Below are 25,830 nucleotides of genomic sequence, written 5' to 3'. Positions count from 1 at the left end.
TGGAACAGTAAAGACAAAATTGCTCTGTTGGCTGTGGAGTCAAGACATTTGCAAATATGATTAAAAGATGAATATGAGACAAAACTACAGAATGTCACATTTTATTATTAGCCGTTTCAACACATATATGTTTTACCAAATAAAAAGAACAGCACTTTTAGAGTTCATCCCATTCATTGATGTGAGCGTAAGTATTGGGACAGTTGAACATAAGGCAGCTATAAAAGATTAAAAGCTATTATTTAGTTGCAGATCCCTTGCACACAATCACAGCAGTGAGTCTGTGACCCATAGACATCACCAGACTCTTGGTCTCATCCTTTGAAATACTTTTCCCAACCTTTAATGCAGCCAATTCCAATTGTTGCTTGTTTTGGGGAGTTTCTGCCTTTACTCTCCTCTCCAGCTGGTGAAATTCATGTTCAATCAGACTTAAATCTGGAGATTGACTTGGGCAATCTAAGACTTTCCATTTCTTTGCCCTTATAAATTCCTTGACTGAACTGGCAGGGTGTTTTGGGCCATTGTCCTGATGCAATATGAAGCACTTCTCAATGAATCTGGTGGCATTTTCTTGAATATTGTTAGGCAAGATGGTTTTGTACCCTTCCAAATTAATTCTGCTACTGTCATCATACATTAAGTCATCATACATAAGTAGGGCTGGGTATCGTTCAAAAATTTTCGATACCGGTACCGATACCGATACCTTGAGTTCGATACCGGTTCCTGAACGATACTTTTTTCGATACCAGTTTTATGAAATCAGTTTTAATAAGATTACATTATCTCAAAAAAATATTTTTTAATGTTGATATTTATACAGACTCAAAGCCTCATCTCCTGAGCCACTGCACAAAGGAACAAAATATATCCAACACAATAAATAAATAATTTTAATAAAGTTCAAATTGTTTTCAGTTTACACATCTGTTAGGCTACGTTTACATTAGTGTGTGTTCATTTTAAAACACATCATCACTTCTAGGTTGTTAAAGACTTCAAGAAATTTTAAATCTTCATCCACTTTCATAAGTGGGTGTTTTATTTTCTTTCACCATATGTTTTATTGTTATTAAATTCTGGTGTAGTATGTCTAATTATTTGAATGCATAAAACAACTTAGTTTATTTAAATTTATTCTTAAAATAGCCTAATGAAAGGTTTTATTTTTCCTCAGAAATTCTGTGTTCTGTATCTGGTTTTCAAATGAAGACATAAACATTAATTTAATTTCTTTAAATTATTGAAAATCAAAGTTTATTTATTTTGGCAAACAAAGGGGGTTTACTATTAAAATAAAAAAATGGAATAACTGTTGTGTGATAATTTCAAAAAAAAAAAGATAATAAAGTTTTAATTTTAATAGTAGCCTTAGTAGTAGCAGTATGTACTGTCCGCTGAACAATAATATTTCTGCCGCAGTGTCTTCCAAGTGAAACCGAACTTTTATTTTGACGGGTTTCCGGGAATACCTTTACAGTTCTGTGTGTATATGATATGACGTTAGTTTTACTCGAATCAAACGGTAAAATGCTCATTAATTGACTCTCACAGCAGTTCTGGAGATGTTGTTCATGTGTTTATGTCCTCATTTAGTTAGGCGGCAGACGCTCAAATCACCGCGAGGCGCGAGCGTCACGCGAGCTTCAGTCTGTGTATAGTAAACAAACCGCGCGATATAGAGAGCAGACTGCTCCGTGCGCTTTCGTAACGCTCTCGCAGATCAAACACTGATCAATCAGCGCCGCGCCGCTTCTAGTCAAACACACCTAGTGCTGCAGGATTATTGGCTCACTGACGGTGATGAGATTAACCCCTTAGGTATCGAAATTTGGTACCGAACGACAAGACGTTTTTCGATACTCGGTGGTATCGAGGCAATTCGGTCGGTGCCTAAAAAGTATCGAACTCGATACCCAGCCCTATACATAAGTTGAGAGGGCCTGTTCCAGAGACAGCCATGCATGCCCATGCCATGACACCACCTCCATCATGCTTTACAGATGAGGCTGTATGCTTGGGATCATTTGCAGTTCCCTTTTTTTTCTCCACATTTTTGCTTTCCCATCACTTAGATAAAGCTTCATCTCATCGGTCCATAAACACAGTTCCGAAACTATTCTGGCTCACCTTTATGCTATTTTGCAAACTCTAATCTTGCCTTTCTATTTTTGGTGCTGGTCAGAGGTTTGCATCTTGCTGTGTAGCATCTGTAATTCTGTGTCAAAGTCTCCTGAGGACAGTAAATTCTCAGAGCATCACCCCAGCTTTCTGGAAGTTGTTGCTGATTTTACAGACATGTCTTTTAGGATTCATTTTCACAGCTTTTATGATTTGTCTGTCATCAACTACTGTTGTTTTCTCTAATTCGTTGTTGGTTGCTGGTGTCGCTGGTGATTTCCAAACTCTTGATTTCTCCATACCCTTTGTTTTTGCTAGAGCTCTAACTGACTTCCTCTTTTCTTTTAGCATCCAAATTGCTTGCTTTTCTCTCAAAGCCAGCTCCCTCATCTTCATCGGTCCCAATACTTATGCTCACATCAGATAGAGGGATGAAACTCTAAAAGTGCTGAACTTCTTAGCTGGTAAAACATCTATGTGTTGAATTACCCAATAATAAAATGTGACCTTCTGTAGTTTTGTCTCATATTCATCTTTTAATCATATTTGTAAATGTCTTGACTCCACAGCCAACAGAGCAATTTTGTCTTTACTGTTCCAATACTTTTGGAGGGCATTGCATATTCTTAGTTGATCTAACTAGCTTTGGCACATGTATCAATGAGTATCTAAATGAGGAAAGGCTCATGGCGTAGTCGACTAATTCCGCTTAATCCTAACATATCTTCTGCTGCTTAGTGTTGTTTCTGGTGCCAGGCATGTCTCGCTGGGATTAGTTTTAGCTGTGGTTAACTCCTCCACAAGTGTTCACACGCCGCGACTGCTTCAACAGGGTCAATATGGACTTATTCAACAAAGTGTTCATCGACCATTTAAGAAAGGAATGTAAGTGACATGTTGAACTATACAGTTTTATCTTAAAAGTGGGTTTAGTTGCAGTTAGAGTAGAGAAAGAGCTGGTTGGACTTTCACCCGGTAGGTTACAAATGGTGAGTCTGGTAGAGAGACAGTATAATAAGTTGGTGATTACTAACATTAGTTACATAATTTCAAGCTTGATTAACTGTTGTTTGGAATTAATGTGTTTTTCTTTTTTTCTTTTAAACAACAGAAGTATTGTTGTTATGTGACTGGCATGGTTGCGCTGAAAAATAGTGTGTGTGTGTGTGTTTATTTATTTATTTATTACTATGTGACATATTATTTTTATTACTTTGCACTAGAGGGATAGTTCACTCAAACATGGAATTTTGCCATTTAGTCATTTTTATGACATTTCAAACCCATATGCAATTTTTCGTTCTGTAGAACACAATAGGACAACGTTTAAAGAATGTTTACATATTCCATTTTCACACAATTCTGCAAAGTATTGTTTACTCTAACACTTGTTTGTCATATTGAATGTGCACATAACTTTACTGCCTAGTGCTTAACGGCCATTAAAAGTTAACTTTGAGACTCTCCTAAAAGTGGATCCTCTACAATGCTCTACAACAACGATAAAAAAAAGAAAACTTGAGGTATAATTCTTAAGGTGAGTGATCTGATACCTGATATCGTGGAAGACAACAGGCAAATTCCTGAATGCTTGTAAGGCAAATTCAAGCAAACAATAAAGAATTTATTAGCTGAGCTCTAGAAAGTTAGTCTTCATTTTGAGACAATGAAAAAATTCCCTCCGAAATCCATTCAGTCTGGTGTGATAATTAATGGTCTCTGTGAAATTAGCTTACATGCTAAAATACACAATGCAACTTTTTCACTGTCCAAGCTAATGCTGGAGTTCATTAGGAATATCATTCTTCGCTGTTGTTTTATAGCTGGCACATCAGGTTATGGTAGCCAGAGCGGTTCGTAGTGTTTGACACATGCAGAGAACAAAAACGAGGTCATAAAAGCTGCTTGAATTAGGGTCTCCGTTATTCACTCACATTAAAGAGACATGCCCGCATTCTCCATCACAACAATATGAGACTCTTATGAGGCACTTAAACAACAGGGAGCAAGAGCTTTGTGGGAACTATTTAAATGAAAGCAAGGGATCAGAATCAGAATCAGAATCAGAATGAGCTTTATTGGCCAAGTATGTTTACACATACAAGGAATTTGTTATAGTGACAGAAGCTCCACAGTGCAACAGAAGGACAGTAACAGGACAGGACACAGGTAATGAAACAAAATAACAGGAAATAGCCAATGACCAATGTACAAAGCAGCAAAAAAAAAAAAAAAAAAAAATACACAATATATAATATAGGCGACTATGTATGTACAGGTCAAGTATGTGCAAATTAGAAATGAGAAAATAAAATAAAATAAGTGAGTGTGGTGAATGGATAATGTATTAGTTGTTTGTTCTATGTTTATTTATTGAGTGTTCATGAGATGTATCGACTGAGGGAAGAAACTGTTCCTGTGTCTGGTCGTTCTGGTGCTCAGAGCTCTGTAGCGTCAACCAGATGGTAAAAGTTCAAAGAGGTTGTGTGCTGGATGTGAGGTGTCCAGAGTGATTTTACCAGCCTTTTTGCTCACTCTGGATAAGTACAGTTCTTGGAGAGTGGGGAGGGTTGTACCAATGATTCGCTCAGCAGTCCGGACTACCCTCCGTAGTCTTCTGAGGTCAGATTTGGTAGCTGAGCTGAACCAGACAGTTATTGAGGTGCAGAGGATGGATTCAATGATGGCAGAGTAGAACTGTTTCAGTAAATCCTGTGGCAGGTTGAACTTTCTCAGCTGGTGAAGAAAGTACAACCTCTGCTGGGCCTTCCTGACAATGGAGTCAATATGAATATCCCACTTCAGGTCCTGAGAGATGGTGGTGCCCAGGAATCTGAATGACTCCACTGCAGTCACGATGCTGTTCATGATGGTGAGTGGGGGAGAGCAGGGGGGTTTCTCCTGAAGTCCACGATCATCTCCACCGTTTTGAGCGTGTTAAGCTCCAGGTTGTTGAGACTGCACCAGACAACCAGCTCCTTAACCTCCTGTCTGTAAGCAGACTCGTCACCGTCCTGGATGAGGCCGATCAGTGTGGTGTCGTCTGCGAACTTCAGGAGCTTGACAGAGGGGTCTTTAGATGTGCAGTCGTTGGTGTAGAGGGAGAAGAGCAGTGGGGAGAGTACGCAGCCCTGAGGAGCTCCAGTGCTGATGGTTCGAGTGCTGGATGTGAATTTGCCAAGCTTTACTAACTGCTGTCTGTCTGTCAGGAAGCTGTTGATCCACTGGCAGACGGAGGTGGGGACGGAGAGCTGAGTTAGTTTATTTTGAAGGGTTTCCGGGATAATGGTGTTAAAAGCAGAGCTGAAGTCCACAAACAGGATCCTCACATAAGTCCCTGGTCTGTCCAGATGCTGCAGGATGAAGTGCAGTCCCATGTTGACTGCATCATCCACAGACCCGTTTGCTCTGTAGGCAAACTGCAGGGGGTCCAGTAAGGGTCCAGTGATGTCCTTCAGATGAGCCAGAACCAGTCTTTCGAATGATTTCATGGCTACAGACGATAGTGCCACAGGTCTGTAGTCATTAAGTCCAGTAATTTTGTGTTTCTTTGGGACGGGGATGATGGTGGAGCGTTTGAAGCATGAGGGGACTTCACACAGCTGCAGTGATCTATTGAAGATCTGTGTGAAGATGGGGGCCAGCTGCTCAGCACAGATTTTTAGGCAGGCTGGTGACACACCATCTGGACCAGGTGCTTTCCTTCTTTTGTTCTTCCTGAAGACCTGGCACACATCGTCTTCGCTGATTTGAATTGTAGGTGTGGGGGAGAGAGGGGTTGCTGGAGGTGTGAATGGTTGTGTGGAGGGGTGTTCTGGGCGGGTGTGGGGTGATCGTTCAAAACGACAAAAGAGTCGTCTGCCAGGTGTTGATTCTCCAGAGTGCTGGGGGGTGGTGTTTTGTAGCTGGTGATATCCTTTAATCCTAGCCACACTGAAGCCGGATCGCTGGAAGAGAATTTGTTCCTGAGCTTGTCAGAATAATTCCTCTTTGCCACTCTGATCTCCTTTTCCAGTGTGTATTTGGCCTGTTTGTACAAGACTTTGTCCCCCTTTCTGTGAGCATCTTCTTTGGCCTGACGGAGCTGTCTGAGTTTGGCAGTGAACCATGGTTTGTCATTGTTGTAGAATAGATGAGTCCTGGTAGGAATGCACATGTCCTCACAGAAACTGATATAAGATGTTACAGTCTCTGTGAGCTCGTCCAGGTCATTTGATGCAACATTGGCAACAATCCTCTTATCTACTTCAGTTTTATTATTGAATGTTATAACAGAAACAGTTCCTCTCAGTTCAAGAGAACACAACTTTGTTCAAATGTATGCTATTCTTTGTTTAAGTGATCAGACATAAGATTTGCTTTTGGTCAGGTGCTGCAGCTGTAGTGTCCTCCAATCCATCCTTTGCAATGTTTGTGCATTTAATTAATTTGTAATGTTAGATATTTGATTGGTTTGAAACGCAATACTTATATTTAAAAGTGTAATCCGGCATTTCCTCTCAAAACAATCCTGTCGCCATTTACACAATGAATTTTGGGAAAGTCTGGGCCTTGAAGGGTCCATCTGTTGTATCTTTCATGTCCTGGGAATGGATGTGTTTCAAGGACCCATTTTAAGGAGACTTTGAGATGGGACAGTCTTTGCCGCACTGTTGTAATGCATTTAGTCTTCAAATGCAGCCTCTGTATTGGGAAAACAGTAACTTTTCTGCAGAGTTTAGCTTCAAGTGATCCTGATGACCTTGATTAGCTGGTTCATGTGTGTTTAGTTAGGGCTAGAGCTATGCATTGCTGGAAGTTAGCCTTCCAGGAGCAGGACTGGACACCCCTTTTCTCGGAGGAGAGGAAAATGGCAAAATTTGCATTGAACAAATGACCTCCAAGTCAAATCTAGAAATCAGAATTTCACAAACACTTGGCTCTTTTCATTTAGGACAGTGAACAACCACCTAGCAAATACCTAGAATAACCTCAACCACTACAAAGCAATCCCCTGGCAGCCACTCATAATACTCTAGCATAGTGCTTTGCACAGGCAAGCACCATTCCTGTTTCTTCAGAACTTGTAAAACTCTGCTACCAGGTTTCTTTAATGGGGTAAGTTTCTGTCAAAGTGTTTGCATTGTTCAAACCGAAATGTAATATTTTCTTTCACTATGTCATAGTTACTGCTAGGTTTTGTTGAGCAATCTCCACATAATGTTGTCTTTGAAGGAACACAACTTCTAAATTGGTTCACTGCATCCTCAGATCTTCCAGCCTTTGATCATATCTTCCTGCTTTACTCAGACATTGTTTTCTGAAGACGGATTCACAAATTCTGAGATCAAAACCCTTGAGACGTAAATTGAGCCAAAACATTTTAGTACAAAATTGTCTATCCCATCCTCAATGACAGGCAAAAGCCAACAGCTTTTGCAAAAAGTCTGAGGGATTCGCTAAGTCAGACATAATAAAGGGTGAGTTTATGAAGTAGGACATGTTTCTACTGTAAATATGTTGTTTTGTTTATCCTGGAGCAACATTGCTGTCATACAAAAATAGTCCTAGCTGTATCAAGACTAATTTTAAAGCCCATGTTTACATATTAGTGTGTATTTTCATGCAGAGGTTCTTTTACTCGTCGCATGGTTGTTTAAAGGTGTTATCTCCTGTGTACAGGCATCACAAGTGAAAAACAACTTCCAAGTTAACCACTTTAAGTCAAATGGAAAAACAGCGGGCCGCAGTCTATAACTCAAGACTCAATGTGTGCTCTTTCTCCTTAGGAGATCGTTCGGGAAGATGTTTCCTCGTTCAGGAAAATCCATCGTCTTTGACAGCTTTCCAGATCCATCTGACACCTGGGAGATCATTGAGACTATTGGGAAAGGGACTTATGGGAAAGTTTATAAAGTGCTTAACAGGGACAATGGCAGCAAAGCCGCCGTCAAAATACTGGATCCAATCCATGTGAGTAAAATCCGGCTAGATCAAACCTGTATGTGGTGTGTGGTTTTAGGTCACAAAGAGAGACAACAAGCATGCACATCTACAAATCCTGTTTTGCCAAACCCTGAGTCGTAATTTTTAAACGCAAAGCAAACTCAAGGTCAGATTTGCACAGAACTAAGATTAAAAGCAGAGTCATTGTAGGCCCTTCAGGTTCAATCAGTTCACATTTGTGTGTACCTGTGAGAGTGTTTACGCCTTAAGAGAGGCCTGTAGGCAATTACTGACCACTGAGAACATCTACTCGCCACTGTCATATTAAAAAAAAGAACATCTATGTCCTGCAGATAACGCCAAAAGGCTCTCTGTGTCTCCGTCTCTCTCATTATTTCTCTAGGCACACACTCTATCTTTTAGTGGCTGGGCAAATAAAAGGGCCCCTAACAGCACATACCCAGACTAATCGTGATGAGACGGCTTTTCAGAAAATGTGCAATTTGTGATCATTTACTTCACAAGGGTTTCTCCAGTTCACCCTTTCAAGGTAATGAAAGGAGGCTTGGAAGTATTTCAATGGCCTTTGGTTGCCAGTATATTTAAAATTACTCGTCTAGATCAAATACATCTAGGCTTAATTTAATAGACTGCAGCTGCCGTGGTCATTGTACCTCAGATATTCACAAATATTTATTTTCACCGCTTCCCAAGCACAGGAAATGCTGTAATCATGTGTAGTAATAGAAATATGGAGCACTTTTGAAGCCAAAAGGCATCACAGAAAAGACCTGTGCACCGAATCCATTAAATCTCTACAGTCAGAGGTTGTTTTTCCTCCAGTTTCAATCAGTAAACAGTAATTTGTTGGCTTCAACACTGGAGGACGTGGAAGACAACAAATATTTGTCAATATATCCCCCATGTGTAGTGTACCGCTGTGGCCTGTGGGGCTTTATTAATGCTGACATTTCATGGCCTTTGTAATTTTGCTAAATTCAATAGATAAAATGACCCACAAAAATAGTTTTTTTTTTGTTTTTGCATCAGTGACTCTCTTTGAAACATTAAACACTGAATAGTTTAAGAAATGTTTCGTTTTACTCAAAAATGAAAGTAGAAGTTTGAACCATTGCCCTGTGTCTCTTAAAAGTCAATTCGATTCATCTGTTTCTTTAAGGATATTGATGAGGAAATCGAAGCCGAGTATAACATCCTGAAAGCTCTCTCAGACCATCCCAATGTCGTCAAGTTCTTTGGAATGTTCTACAAGAAGGACATCAAGAACGGGGACCAGCTATGGCTAGTGCTAGAGGTAAAGTTAAATTTTATGTCATGCACGTGGGCCTTATTTATTTAATCTTGTTGTATATCACACACATGTTAAATTGGGCTAGTGACATTATCAGCAAAACACTTTTAAATGGCATAATCAATCACCTTTATTATATTTGCAGCTGGAAAACATGCATATGCGAATGTGTTTGTAAATCAAGGCAAAGTGTACTGCATGTTATATCATTATCACATTATGGATTTAATGCTGTCATCACAGTGTAGGCTGATGGGGTACGTATGAAAGCAGTGGAAATCTGTTTAAAGAGGATTAGCAAACTATGCTGCTAATAAAAGGTTATTAGTATCAACATCTCTGTATTTTTGGGAACATGTTTAAATTGGAACATAGAGAACATTTCTCAAATCTTATGGAAGGTCAGGATGAATCTTTTTTAGTTTTTAGAACAATCAAGATATTTTGCATATATGTATGTATTATTTTTAAAAACACATTAGACCTACAGTAAACATAGTGACCTTTTGTGTTGTTTGACTGCCAGAGAACAGACAGACAGGTATGGTGCATGTTGTGGAAATGGGATAAGATAAGTGTTACATAAGCGACTTTAGTTTCAGAAGTAGGTCTGGACAGGGTTTTTGTGGCAGGACAGGTATGGGGGTGTGGAGATGACTGTTAATGTGGACTGGCTGTGTCTGGCTAAGATGAGCATGTTTAGATACCAATTCTGCATTCAGACACACAGGCTTTAGCAGGAAAGAGATGCTCTATCACTGTAATGGATAACAGTATTTTGACAGTGAGGTTGCTTTATATTACGCAATTCTGTATCTATATATTGATGAATAATACTCAGTAGTTATGTCTTTCAGCAGTAATGATCCAGAAAAAATGTGTTCAAACAGCCCATGTTGTATTGAATTTACTAAAGAAGTTGTGTTATTACAGCTGAATTATACAGTAATTAGAATGTGCAAGAACATTAAATTACAAACACCTAGTATTTAATGTGTATCATTTGTATTCTTTAGTTTAATATGTAAAATTATAATAAGGTACTTCAAATTTAACTTTATGGTATTATTTAAGTATCCAAACATGGGTGGTGGAGGGAGTATATTTGTTGGGATTTGGGGGTTGACCAACTTGTATTAAGGTTTAAAAGAAGTCAAAATAATTTGTTTGTGCTTTCATTAAACCACAGCATTATATCTACCACTCTGCTTTCTGTACATAAGTCCAAGAATACTAAACAACCCATATTAGTCATAAACCACTACATTTTGTAGGGAGCTAATTATTTGCTGTTGGTTTTCAAATTTGTGTTGCATGAAAGCTTCAGATGTACAGATTTGGAAGTAATCTTCTCAGTGAGAGGTTTTGTCCTCGTGTCCTTTAAATGTACTTCCGATCTCAGACATTTATAAACATTGAAGTTCTTTGAAGCCATGAAGTTCAACATGTGCTCAGCAGAATATTTACAAGACGCTGTGTCCCTGAACATCTCCACCACTTATCTTTGTTCTCTGATGATCACAGTGCAAATAGACATTTCTGAGACCTTTTTGTTGACTCTAGAAGTCTTCATGGAGGGAATCGCTTGATCAAATGTCAGTTAGTGTTGTATATTATCTTTAAGCACAGTATCAATACTTTTACCCCAGGGAAGCAGATCGTAAGCGGGGCTTTTTTCTGCCATTGCACAGCTGAATCGGATCTTGGATCGTGTTCAGTATATTAGACCTGTCTGGAGAGATTATCTCATGTTTACCTGGTGTGAAACTTTACCTCAGTCTCAAGGTGTGTTGCTGAGGAGGGTTAGTTAACATGTCCCACATAGTTCCGTAACCTTATCTCAAAAGACAATACCATAACTTTCTGAGTCAATCATTGTAAATAAAATAGAATGAAAAATAATAATGAATGTATGGTATTGTCTGTGCATGATATAAAGTTGTTTTACTAATGTCAGACATCACACAGTCTTCCACATATGTCTGAAAGCAAGCAAATTTGGTATTAAAATGTTTACAAATCTAGCCTCAGGCAAATATGCATGTGACTATTCAACTGTTTTCTTTGTGATAAACATGTTTAGAATCAGAGATGCACTTAAAAATGTCTGAAAGTCATTGCATTGGATAACAAAATATTAAACAAAGTTGTTAAAAAAGTGTTTTAAGCAAATAAAAAAAGTTTCAAATCATAAAACGATAAAAAAATAATCTTTAAAAAATAATAAAAAATATTAAATCTCAGAGAATAGCTCTAGAATTATTGTTTACAGATGCCATATGGTTGAACTTTATAACAAAGCGATGATATTTGTTCAAATACTGGCACTGTCCAAAAAAAAAAAAAAAAGTATGTTTATAAAGATTCCTGCATATTTCAGCTGAATTGGAAAACGATTTTTGATGAAAATGTAAAAAAGCACGGTTTTCTCAGGCTCCATGAAGAAACCACATTCTATTTTTTTTCCAGACACAGTTACCACAAATTACAAAAGCTATTTTCTTCCTTTGCAAAGCATTAAGCAAGTTTCTTCTGCTGCAGTAAAGGGAATGATCTTTTTTCTTGTTCGTGTTTCCCTAAAGAGCTTTGCATTTCTGTATGCAAACTCCTGCATGCAAAATCCACAGTCAGCAATACAAATGTGGAAGTTAATCCTCTGGCTGGAATCACAGCCGAGCATTCAAGCTGTCAGCAGCAAGTCAAGGAGATGGGGAAAGGCAGGGGGGTTAAATTGTCATGGTTACAGTCGTCCCCTCTGAACTGTAATTTTCCGTATTTCAGTAGGATTCGGGAAGAAGGCTCCTCCACGTTGAGTGACCTCTGATTACAGAGAAGACTCACACAAATTGCGTCCTCCACTTTGCTGGCAGCTCATCAGGCCCGGTGCTTGTTCTGCCTCTCTTTTGTGTTGTGGGTTCTAATTATGGATATGAAGGGAACCGCTTTCATCTGTACTCACCGGTTCCTCATCGTATAAGGGGCCGACTCCGCTCCGTCATATTAAAACTTCAAAGATATCGGAAATGATCTCTATACGGTTTTGTTCAAGTTGGCTTGTAGGCTTCAGTTGGTGGTTGGTTAATGGCTGATAGGACTGACGACAGCGGTTCATTGTTGTAGTTTCAAATGAAACAGTACGTCTCTGTACCACTGTTATTCTTTCAGTTCATTTAAAATGCCTGGCTTTTTGCAGATATAGCTTGTAAAAGCCTGCTTGATGAAGTGGATTTATTGATTGGATTATTAAAAACTGGAGACAGTGAATATAACATGGTGCTTGCATCATTGCTCAAGATATTTGCAAAACCTTGTAACGTGATTCTGTAGGTAACATATGCAAAGGCTTACATGAAATAGGATTGCACAACATATGTAGTATTTATTCATCTCTGTTTGTTGTTTTTTGCGTTTTGCATTTTACACATTTTTATCTTAATCTGCCTAAATACATATTAATGTAAAATAAAACATTAATTAGCAATGGGCAAATCGGATATTTGCAAAAGTTCATTGTTGTTAATAATGTTAATGTTAATGTTAACTTTACTTTTTTTTTAAGAGCATTATACACTACTGTTCAAATGTCTGGAGTCAGTAAAATTACTGAAAGCAATACTATTGACAGCAAAGACTTATTCATTGTTACAAACAATAAATAAATAATAACAAAATATATATATACAACAAATTCTGTTCTTTTGAACGGATTCAGTTTACATAACATTTTGTAATTTTACACGTTTTCCTGTATTTTGGATCAAATAAATGCAGCCTTCCTGAGCATGAATGTTTTTTTCAAAAACATTAAAAAAAAACTTACTGACAGTAAAAGGATAAAGTTTCTTTGCATCCCATTTTTATGAAGTAGTTATTATTTCACAGGTACTATCCACTGTCCATCTCAATGATGCTTGTTAGGACAGCACGTCTATTAGTATGCCTCGTCCAGACACACACATTCATACACTTTCTTTACTCTCTGCCACAATGCTAAGGTATTGTGGGTGGTTGCCATGTGTTGTTATGCAATGTTCTGAGTGTTGAAATGGGCATTTGGGGTTGCTACTATACATATTGCTTGGGTACCTCCAATATATTTAGTAAAGTACTTGACAAATAAGCAGATTTCTGTGAAGTTCAAGCAACATTGACTCTTGGAACAACTCTAATGTAGTTACTATAGGTCAGTTTTATTGCAACACATTGTTTCAAACTGTTATTGTAAATGTCTTTATATGTAATTAAATACAACTTAACACATTGTGGTTAAAACAACAGATCAAATAGCGCATTGTCCTGCTGTTTAATTTCACTCATTCCCTCTAATATGGTCAAAGTGGTGGCTGTGGTTGTTGGCCTTGTTTCCTGTATTGAATGGCGGGTTCTTTGGCGCACCCTTTGAAACAAAGCCCTTTTCGAACCATGTCTGATGTGTCTAGCTTGTGCCCATCATTAATTCACAATGAGGTTTAAAATGCCATTGTTTGTCAGGGCTTTTTCATTAAACATTGTGGGAAAGCGGACACCTAGCTCATTATTTGAGTGCAAATGATAAGGTTGCTTGAACAAAAGAGGTGTTTTCCTATAAAGGTGTGAGGGCCACACACAGCTCAAAGAAAGGTAGTGATTTGATCATCTGCTGCACTTAACAAAACATTCAGCTCAAATTAAATATTCAAAGTCAGGAGGTCCAGGTAGGATACTCCAAGTAAATGAGGGCTTAAAGGGATAGTTCACCCAAAAATGACTTCTGTCATCATTTACTCACCCTCATGTCATTCCAACCCCATTAGACTTTTGTTCATCTTCAGAAAAAAAAATTAAGATATTTTAATGAAATATGAGAGATTTCTGTACCTCCATTGAGAGTCTATGCAACTAACTTTGACACTTGATAAAAAGATCATAAAAATCATTTAGTTTGGTTTAGTCGAAATTTCCCGAAGAGACTCGGTCACTTTATATGATGAACAGATTTAATTTAGGCTATTATTCACATATTTGCATTTATTAGCGAACATAAACAGAAGCTCAGCCGTAGGCTACTTGCTTGATGTGCAAGAACAAATCTCATCGGTTTTTACAGAAGCTCAAACGTGCTGCGTAACACACAAGAATCAACCTCATTGGTCCTCACGTCAAGCATGCGTTTTGGTATGCCATTACTTATGTGTGCATTGATGAATGTTTTTATGGAAATTACATGAAGGTGAGTAAATAATGACAGAATTTTCAATTTTGGGTGAACTATCCCTTAATGGGCCAGATTTACTAACAGCTTGCGCCAGTGCAAACCGTCTTTTGGCATTAAAATATTACTGTCGTGATTTACTAAAAGACATGGACACAGTTATTTTTGCGCTTGACCCTATTGAATATGCATTTGCAGGAGTTTCCCTTTCAGATGCAAAATTTATGGAAGGGGAGTATTAAAATTTATACTCACGGACCCCGCCGCTCGCGGGGTATCACGCCGCCGTCCGCGGCTCCCGGACCTCGCCGTTCGCGGGGTCTGCGGCCCCTCTAGTTGCTGTTTCGCGGGGAAGGCCAACCCACCGTCCTCGGTCACTCGGCCCGTCGCCGTGGTTGTTGTGGCAGCCGGCTGCCGCCGGATTGACCAGTGGCCAAGGTCTTTTTAACTTTCGATTTCGTTTGGTCCCGGGACCCTGATACCCCCGAGCTGCCCCATGGAAATTTTTGTTTTTGGGGGGCGGTAGAAGGGTTCCGGCTGGAGTGGCCGGGCCGAGGAACGAGGCCATGGACATGAAGACAACCTGCCATGGTCTCCTGAGCTACACCACGGCCTGCGGCCTTCTGTTCCGCGCTGGAGGCCCCGTTCGGTGTATGTTTCTGTGTCTGTCCTGAGGGGCCTCCAGAGCGCCCACCCCCCCTCCCTGATGGAACTGAGTAGGCTCGGGACAAGCCTTTCGGGAGGGGGGAGTAACGTCAGACCTCTGTCGTGTGTGTCATGTGTTCCTGCCTCTTGTGCCCTTATTTGGCTTGTTTCCTGTTCTCGTTTCATGTCATTAGTAGTTTATTCAAGTCTAGCCGTGTCCGTTAATTTACCTGTGTATTTATAGTCCTGTCTGTGTAGTGCCATTTCGTCTGGTCTACTCGTTACTCCCCGGTGTTTGATGTCTGCCTTGCCTTGTCCTGCCCTGTCTTGCCTTGATGTTGTCCAGTAAAAGTATGTTCTTTGAGTTTACCTCCTCGTATGCGTGTTCCTGTGTCCTCCCTCGTGTGTGCACCGTGACAGGCACCACAGAGAACAGAGAGTGTGTGGTAAAAGGGAGAGGATTTTTTCCACACATATTAATTTATTTGGAATGTCAGAAGAACACATTATCCAAATCCAAACATATCCTTACGCTAATTTGTGCTGAGCTTGGTAGATTGTGTTGGTGATTATGGAAATGAGATCTGTGTTCTTTAATTTGTGTGTTGTCAGTCAATCACCCGCAAAAAAATTCCACACCCATCTGGAATAATTTCCCCTGTTTAGTAAATCTGGCCCTAAGAGTGTATACCTGCAAGTTAAAGCTTCTTCTATTTCTTCTTCTTGTTCTTTTTTCCCCCTTTTTTAAGCCTGAATGTTAAGATTTTGAAAGGCATCAGCCATGCTGGCAGTGGGAGCTGAGGAAAGATGGCAGAATTAGTCTCGAGTCTTTTCATCCGTACGTGAGGAATTATGTTGATGACATGTCAGTAGATGACATTAATAACATGTCCTCTGCAGCCTGCGGTAATCCAGAGTGATACGGTCTAAAAATAAAACAATATCAGGAAGAAATTAAACTAATAGGTTTAATTTAAAAGGTTCCGCTTTTAATTCCTGTACAGAATTTATGATTTTATCACATCATTTCAAAACAACATGAATTTCTTTCTTCTGTGAAGCACAGCATAAGATTGTTTAGCAGAATGTTCATCCTCATATTTCCATACAATAGAAGTGAATGGGGGCTATTTAGCTCCAAAGTAGCCGTAAAATAGTCCATTTAACTCATGCACTCATGAAGTTCCAAGACTTTAAATACTTCATAACATATATATATATATATATATATATATATATATATAAGTGAAATTCTTCATATAAGAATGAACTGGCGTGATATAATCTTGAAAAAACAACAACAAGTGAACTGGTGTTCTTGGAGTTCTCTTTGGGAGTTCGAATTGGCTTGCCAATGTAAACTGTCTGTCTGTCCAGGTCAGACACGAGTAAAAACATGTATACACAGGAGACCTGCTTTATAGTACAAATTCAGAAACTTTTTTTTGTTTCATGTTTAATATTGTAAAGAAACTTATTGTATAAAGTGCTATATAATTAAACGTGACTTGACTTGACTGCCAAATTACTATGATCAGATGCTAAAGCTACTGATTCTCTCGTTGTCTCTGTTGGTAAAGCAAGAAAAAAAGTGTGGCACTTTTGATGACTTCACTGAATAGACCTGAACCTGGACGTTAATGTAATGTACCTGAAGGAAGTGTTTAGTAAAACATTCAAGTTGCTTGCTGTCTCTCTGTCTGTAGGTGTCAGGGTGAAATTTAATGATGGCAGGTGATCTCAGGCTGATATCATGACGTAATGAGGTCAGCTTTGCTCTTTACTCTTCATGGCACTCTGATACACTGAAGCACTGTACAAATTTAACAATAGCAACTGAGATTCAAACTAACTTTGGATGATTTATGTCTGTGATTTAGTGCTGGCAAAATAGTTTTCTTCTGTAATTGTGAATATTGTGAATTATTGTGATATAAGTGTGATATGTTGTGAGGTAAAACCAGTACAAATAAGACCAGGAGGGCATTAACACACACACAAAAAAATGCAGGTTCTTTATTAGTGCCTTTATCATCCATTGAACTTTTCCATTGCACTAAAGGTTCTTTATAGTTGAAAAAAAGGTTCATTAGATTATTAAAATATTCTTAATGCTAAGACAAATATGGCTCTTTTAAGAACTTGTTTACTGAAAGGTTCTTTTAAGGAACCCAAAATGGTATGTCTGCAGCATAACTATCAAAACCTTATTTTGGAACCTTCATTTTTAGGAGCGTAGGGTCCATTTTTGAATCCATATTGACTAACGGTTCGTTTTATTGTACAACCTGATAACCAATTACCTTCAGTCACTGCATCAGCAACTCAAATGAAGAACATGTTTGCTGCCGCCTCTGTACTTGACTCTGAAGCATGTACTGTAGCTATAAATGAAATGGGCAGCTCCCTGCAGTTAACTCAATTAACTTTGGTAAACAGTACTGAAACAGGAAGGTGTGCTACAATGCCAAAGGCCCCTCTGGCACAGTAATAATGAGATTTTAAAATGGGCCCGGAGCTGTGGGAATACTCCATTTCACACCCATGAACATACTTTTTTGTTCAAGTGTCCACGTTTCACCTTTCTTGTTCACCCCAATGACAAATAACCCTTTCAGCCCACCACTTACCAAACTTGGACGTCCAGAACAAGTTAAATTGAATGCTGTGTTGCCCTTTTTGAGAGGGGTTATAAAAGAAAAAAGACAGGAAAGAGGTAAACAACATTTAGTAGTGTTTCTAAATGTATTGTAGACAATGAAACAGAGCTTTGTTAAAGGTATAGCTCCCCCAAAAATTAGGCCATCCAAGATGTAGATGAGTTTGTTTCTTCATCAGAAAAGATTTGAAGAAATAGCATTATATCAGTTGCTCAGTAATGGATCCTCTGCAGTGAATGGAAAGCGAAGTGGTGTGTGGACAAGTATGGTGACCCACACTCGGAATTTGTACATTTAACCCATCCAAGTGTACACACAGTAATGAACATACACCCGGAGCAGTGGGCAGCCATTGCTGCGGCGCCCGGGGAGCAGTTGGGGGTTTGGTTGGTTACCTCAGTCGTGGTATTGAAGGTGGAGAGAGTGTTGGTTATTCACTCCTCCACCTACAATCCCTGCCGGACTCAAACCCACGACCTTCGGGTTACAAGTCCAACTGTCTATCCATTAGGCCACGATTGCCCCGGGTGCTGAATGGGGGCTGTCAGAGTCCAAACAGCTGATAAAAACATCACACACAAGTAATCCGCACGAGTCCAGTCCATCAATTAATGTCTTGTGAAGCAAAAAGTTGCATGTTTGTAAAAAATCATCCAAACATTGTTTTACTTCAAACAGACGCTTCCAGCTAAAATAACAAGTCCTCTATCCATAATATTGCGTTCTCCAGAGAAAAAGTTGTATAAATCAAGATAGAAAAATACACAGATCAAGCACCGTTTGCAAGCAAAAACTGTCCTAAACAAATATGTCTGTGGATTACAGGACAACAGGGGAGGGTCTTTTTCACTGGAGGAAGCATTGTTATGAATTATGGGTTCATATTTTGGCCAGAAGCTACAGTTTGGAGTTTAATTCCCTTAATGATAGATTTGTTTCTTACAAACATCCCATGGCACCCATGCAATGCCAAGGATCCACTGATGAGCAAGTGTCTTACTTTCTCAAAATCTTCTCAAAAAATCTTGTTTTGATTAAGAAATAAACTCATCTATGTCTTGCATGGCCTGAGGGTCAGTTCATTTTTAGCAAATATGCAGAGTATTTACCATTGCTCTTATTTTCTTGAAAACAATCCAGTCATTTCAATAGGAATCCAGGCATTCTGGACTGTGCGCAAAATATTTCCCCAAGTTGGTAGTTGTAGTAAGTGCATTTTGTGTTTTTTTTAATGACTCATTCTGATGGTTTCATCACTACACCAGTAGGTGGCGACAGATGCCTTTTTGAATGAGTCATTGAATCATTCAGCCGACTTGTTCAAAAACACTGATTCATTCTGGGCTGTAACTATCCTAGTGAGGGTTGCTCCGACACACGAAAACCTGTCTGCAGTGAGTTTGTTTTTGAAATATTTTCATTGACGAAACAAAAAGAGACAAAGTAACTCCCAATTATGAGTCGAAAATGTAAGTAATATTAGTGAATTTATTGAACAATCACAGTCACAATTGTTCTGTTAGTCTTTGTTTTTAACAAACAAAAAGTGTCCATTTACACAGACCACATTTTTGTGTTTCAATGCACTGATTTTCCGTTATTTTTTTATTTAAACATGCGCTACTAGACAGGTGTGTTTGACCACTGCACTTGTACGTCACATCTTCTTGTGCTTGACACAGCATTCTAAAAGCAATGTGCTCAAGTTCAAAGAAGTTCAATAAAAAAAAATGCATCTCTAGATCTTGCATTTCTTTCTGTTCCACTTCTCTTGAATGCTTTAAATGACCACCAAGTGCTACATTTTGAGATGTAAATCCCCACAGGTTTGTGCTACAGACATAAATGATACCTCATATTGGCTCAGTGGAGTGCTGTTACAAAAATTGGATCGAATACAGTTTTCCTCTGGCAGACAATATAAAATAGACATTGAAATCATATATATCATATATGACCTCCCACCTACAATCAGTGCAGAACACCCTAGCCTTCACATAGCAATGTGCTAAAACAGCTCAAAACACCATAGCAACTCCTTGCCAACACCCTCTCACATTTCAGAAAAGGCAGAAATGCAGTTATTGTTGCAGTTCCGTTTGGTGCCGCTATAGTGACACAGAAATGACACAATTCAGCTTTACATATTTTCAATTCTGCAGATGTTTGAGCTTTATGCATAATCAGGGAAATCAAGTCTATCCACCCACCCATCCGAACCCCTTGGGATGAATATTGGAAATAGCAGTAAATGTATCTGAAAATGTAAATGGCCTCTCGGGACATAAAGTGATATGAGTCATTGATGTTCCCTTTGAAGTGTTCAGTGTTCTGCTGAAAGGCCGGATCAAGCAGATTGTTTTCAAAGGATTTGTAATTGTTACATTAGCAATGTTAGAGGCAATTTGCTGTTTTTTTATTTTCTTTATTGGTTAGACATGTTTTTTTCTTAAACTACAAGGTGCACATCTCTTCCTCTGTATTTCTATTTCTTTCAGCAAAATAGAAGAGAATAGATTTTGGGATATTGTGAATAAGAGACTGTCAAAGCATTCATACAAACATTTTGTCCCATTACAATAGCAGCTGGCCGAAGACAGCAGTGTTTGCCTTTGGTCGATTTAAATGGCTCTAAATAAGATGGTATTGTTGTTGCCTTGGCAACATGCTAGACAATTTTATGTAATTTCAAGAGGGCTTGCCTCGGAAAAAAAGAACCATTTTCACCTCTGTGTCCTCTGACTGAAGGCAAGCATTTAGCATTGATCATAACCGCATCAACCCTGTTAGTTTTATAGGATTCTCAAACCGTGGGGTAGACTTTGGAATGTTGCAAAATTGCATTTTAAGCATGCGACCCTGCACTATTTAAAATCTCTCTGTACATTACAAACAGCTGTAAATATTCCTCTGTAAATTTCAGCATTTCCATGAGGAACCTATTATTTGACCTTCTTGGTCTGCATAATGAAAGGGGAAACTAGTTGTACTGTACTGTTGAATGTGTCATGAAAAATTAGAAACGTGAGGCCTTTTAAAAGCAAATGCTCTTTAGAATGTTTGTTTCACCTTTTTATTTTATTTATTTATTTATTTATTTATTGATTGATTGATTTACTTACCACAAACATGTTTTATTACCATAAATAGCTGGTTTCTCTTTATATGTTTGCATAAAAATGTTTTTAATGTTTCTTTCTTTATTTATTTATTTTGGTATTTATTTATTTATTTATTTTTTTATTTTTTTTTATTTTACTAGAAACAGCTTGTATTACCACATGACGTTTTTTAATTCATGTTTTTATTATTATTATTTTATTAGAAACAGATTGTATTATTATATTTAAGAACTTGATCTCTATATGTTTTCATAAAATGTTTTTTTTCTTTCTTTTACCAGAAATGTTTTGTTTGCTTTTTCTAGAAACCGCATATATTACCATATAAAATAGGTTTCTCTCCATTTGCATAAATACGTATTTTTAGTTTTATTTTATATGTATTCTTTTTTTTTTTTTTTTTTTTGCGGAATCAGGGTTTATTACCATATATAACTGGTTGATTGTTTTGAATTAATTCATGAATTTATTTATATGTTTTTATCTTATTTATTTATTTATTTATTTGTATGAATGTTGTATTTGAATTTATTTCATGTATTCGTGTATTTATTTGCAGTTGTGTAACGGAGGGTCTGTCACAGATCTGGCTAAAGGTATGCTGAAAAGAGGAGACCGCATGGAGGAACCCATCATAGCCTACATCCTACATGAAGCTCTCATGGTAAAATCCAAAACCAGTGCCGATCCTCTATATTTTAAAATGTTAACACAAATGTATTTAGGCCTGTAACATGTGCTCTTGTCTCTAAAGGGTCTCCAGCACTTACACATCAATAAAACCATCCATCGAGATGTCAAGGGCAACAACATCCTGCTCACCACAGGAGGAGGAATCAAGCTGGTTGACTTCGGTGAGGAAGTTGTTCTTCTATTGGGAAAGAACTGCTGGCTGTGAAAGAGAAAGCCTGAATGATTGAGTGTGTGTGCTTGTGTGCGAGTGAGAGACCGGCAGCTTGAAAACAATGTTTTATACATGGGTCAAAGCCATTACACATGAACTTTTCAGTGCTAATTGAATAGCACTTATTTCTTCTCATCAAGAGCAGTGCATTTACATGTACGGTAATGATGGATGTCTAACACACTTGCATTAAAGCCCCTGTCTGTCATCATGTCATTGGGACAGAGGATATTGTCTGCTTTCAGTTACTAATGATTTGCTTCTAGCTTTTCTTAACCAAAAGAAGCTCTCTTAAATAGAGTGTGTTAAAACAGAGCTGCATGATGAGGTGCAATCATACAGGATTTATTGATTCCAGTTCGCCTTAATGATTCTTCTTCTTTAACAGTTGCATTAAGAGTAATATTCACCACTCTAAGCTGCTTGTGTAAATGGTATCAAGTTGTGTACTGTGTGAAGGTAGAAATGTGGTAGCGATTTTGCTATACCACTACCGTACATTAAATATATTTGTTGGCAATCAGTGGGCAGGACTGTAGGGTACATATTATTTACAGAAGATAATGTGAAGAAATGTCAAGTAATGTGAAAATACAATGTTTACTTGTTTACTTGTCTATCATAGTATTGCTATTGTTGACTAAAACTATTAAAACATTTTTTAACAATTTAAATAAAGCTGAAATATATATATATATATATATATGTATGTATGTTATAAATATTACACATTTTCAACTTAAACTGATTAAACAAACATTAGAAATGGCAACTTGGCATCTAAATGAAATAAAACAAGTTGAAGTTGAAGTACTAAAATTACTACAAAAAAAAAACGAAATAAAATAAATATAAAATAAAGTTAAATAGAAGTATATATAAACAAAAAAAACACACACACACACACATATATATATATATATATATATATATATATATATAAATTAAAATGACAAAAACATAATCTTAATGTCAGTGAGTCTCAGTCACCCCAGTCATCAGCCACCACTTACCCACGATCTCAGTCACCTGTGTTCTAATCACCTGCACCTACCGAACTCCAATCAAGCCACCTACAAAACTACACTCCAGACACTCACTGATCGTCCGGTCTACCGTTCACTACAGGAACCAAACCAGACCCAATCTACTAACATTTGTGCTCTTATACCCAGATCTTCCTACGTGCCTCCACCGCTCCCTGGATTCCTCCTCGTGCCCGCCTTTCCTTCCCCGGCACCGGCTAGCCTGCCTCCCTGCCCTCAGTTCCCCGGCTCTGATCTCACGTAGCCCCTGGACTCTCTCATCCGATATCACTAATAAAGTCACTTGTTATCCTAACACTTTGTGTCTCCTAGCCTGTGTCCTGACACTTAATAACTGAAACTAAAATTAACACTAGTGAATTCAAAATATTAATATGTACTTAAGCATAACTTTATTACTAAAATAAATAAAATAGTTTACAGTGGCTTTGAATATGGTTCATCCAATCTTAGTCATTATTTGTGTTATAATGTAACTCAACGTAACTTAAGTGTTGCATAATGTAAAACTGTTTTAGCATTGGCACCATATTCATAATTTATTTGCTGTAAATAAACATTGTTTGGTTTGTGTCTAGATCCAAATAAAATGAGAAAAAAATGTTGTGGTACTGTAATACACACATTCATATGCCAACCGCTATAAATAAATAAAAAAAGTATTGTTGCACAATTCTAGCATGCACAAACAAACATAAAAATAACTGAATAAAATGTCCAAATTATATTTATTGGATCTAGAAGCTTTACTATATACCATATACTGTATAATATACTCGGGATTTAGTTTAGTTGTATACAATATGAAAAAAAAAAAATCTAAATGTATCTAAAAATCTAAATTAGCCTTTGACTTCGTGTCTCTTGATGAAATTGTTCTATAAAAAAAAAATGTTTTAATGAAATCACCTTTTCTGAGGCAGTATGATGTGCCTAACAACAACCTATGTTTCACTATATTCACAATACAACACTGCCTCTCTTAATTTATTACTTATGTAATAAATTAATCTGTCCTCATCTGTGAAAAACTGCAGATGTCCCGAAACTATTCATTGAATCAAATGTCATAAAAAAATGAAAATCAAACATTTATCCCCTCAAAAATCATACTAGCTCCAAATATAACCAGTTCCTGATTCCCAAGCATAAATACAACAGTGAATCAGACCATTCCTGGATGCCTCTTTCTGTTACTTATGAAAACATGTGGCCTTTTCATTGAGGCAGTAAGTGGAGTATTTTTAATAGCTTCTTCCAGAACAGCCATATACGAGAGCTTATAAATTTTTAGAAAGCCAGTAAATGCTTTACCTGGGAATAAACAGCCAATCGTAGGCTTTTGTGATGTGGCACAGACTAATGTTTGCTATGCTCCACACGTTCCCTTCACCCCCTTCACTATTAATTTCCAGCCTAAAATCCACTCTAAATGTAATCTCCTCTTATGTTATTCTCTAGGCCGCATTTAGCCCCTGAGAGGAGATAGTTGCCCCCCCCCCCCCCCCCCCCCCCCCCCATAGGGGTATCAGCCCCAGAGCAGAAACACATAAAGCCCGTAATTAGTCGACTGCATCCGAGGGACATCCTCCTCATTTTAGGGAGGGGAAGGGGGATGGGTGTATGGAGAGGTGGAGAGAGAAAAGAGAGAGCGTGATGAGTCATGCCAGAAACTCAAAACTGCTGTAGCAAAGTTGCTGTCAGCAGAAAGAGCTTTCTGTCAGAGTTTGTCAAGGACATTGACTGAGCTCCTCAGTGACATCACAGAAATGTGACCAATAGAATTGCAGGCAGTGAGTACAGAGCATCACTACGGATATTTAACCCCAAAATTAGAATGACTCCATGATTTACTCACTCTTGAGCCATCCTAGGTGTGTATGACTTTCTTCTTTTTGACAAATATAAGTGGAGTTATATTAAAATAATGTCCTGGCTCTTCCAAGCTTTATGTTGGCAATGAATGGTTGATGAGATTCAATAGTCCAATAAAGTGCATCCTTCCATCATAAAAAGTACTCCCCATGGCTCTGGTGGGTTAATAAAAATATCCATATATAAAACTTTATAAACCGTAATCTCTGGCTTCCGCTAACTGTCATATTTGCCTACATGAGAGAGTGGGTTTCAATTGAAACTTTTTACAGGCATCTCATGTATTTAAATTAGGGCTGTCAGTCGAATAACATTTTTTATCTAATTAATTACAGGGTGCTGTGATTAATTAATCTAATTAATCGCAAACTAAATTTGGCTGTGAAAATGCCCCAAAATATAATTTAAATATATTATTGTGTTAAATGTTTAGGCTACAATGGCCTAGCATAAAGTATGGAACATAAAAGAAGATAATTCGAGAAACATATCAGTAGTTTTTGTTCATGTAATGAAAGTCACTAGTGACCAAAACAGCTTAGTTACCAACAGTATTCACAATACCTTATTGTGCAAAAGAAAGTAAGTCATTCAGGTTTGAAACAACATGAGGATGAGTAAATTATGACAGAATTTATTTATTTATTTATTTTTGGTGAACTATCCCTTTAAGGCTTTTTTTTTTATATAAATGAAATGATACTCTACAGAAGAAACTAAAACTACCAGCAGACAGCGGTAAATGTATATGTGAGTTGATTCGTTCAAACGGCTAATTCATTCAGAAACTAAACACTGCTGTGTTGCTCGGAGATGCACAATGGTTCTGCTGTGGCTTAATAGGTAATATTTGTGTTGGCAAAATTGAACAAAATGCACAATATTATTTAAATTTTGCACAATATTAACTTTTTATTTACTGAACTGTTGTACAAAATCACATTTGCACTCGTGTTCTTTGTGACAAAAACAACACTCGTGTCATATTTGTCAACAGTCAACTGCATGAAATGTAAGATGATGCAC

The 25,830-nt window shown here is 37.9% G+C and overlaps 1 protein-coding gene across 1 annotated transcript in view; it reads left to right on the top strand.

Moving 5' to 3' along the window:
* The first annotated feature begins 2,878 nt into the window (after nt 1-2,878).
* Nucleotides 2,879-25,830, top strand: part of LOC306862949 (myosin-IIIa-like) — an 86,333-nt gene continuing 63,381 nt past the window's right edge. The window contains exons 1-5 of the mRNA XM_079406060.1: nt 2,879-3,009; nt 7,893-8,076; nt 9,230-9,364; nt 21,539-21,643; nt 21,734-21,833. Of these exons, the coding sequence (XP_079262186.1) occupies nt 3,008-3,009; nt 7,893-8,076; nt 9,230-9,364; nt 21,539-21,643; nt 21,734-21,833 (526 nt within the window). The 5' untranslated portion in view covers nt 2,879-3,007. The remainder of the gene's footprint in view (nt 3,010-7,892; nt 8,077-9,229; nt 9,365-21,538; nt 21,644-21,733; nt 21,834-25,830) is intronic.

The sequence above is a fragment of the Barbus barbus genome (assembly GCF_936440315.1).
Source record: "Barbus barbus genome assembly, chromosome: 44".
In the NCBI taxonomy this organism is placed as follows: domain Eukaryota; kingdom Metazoa; phylum Chordata; class Actinopteri; order Cypriniformes; family Cyprinidae; genus Barbus; species Barbus barbus.
The sequence above is the reverse complement of the archived record's forward strand: the minus strand, read 5'-3'. Positions and strand labels throughout refer to the sequence as shown.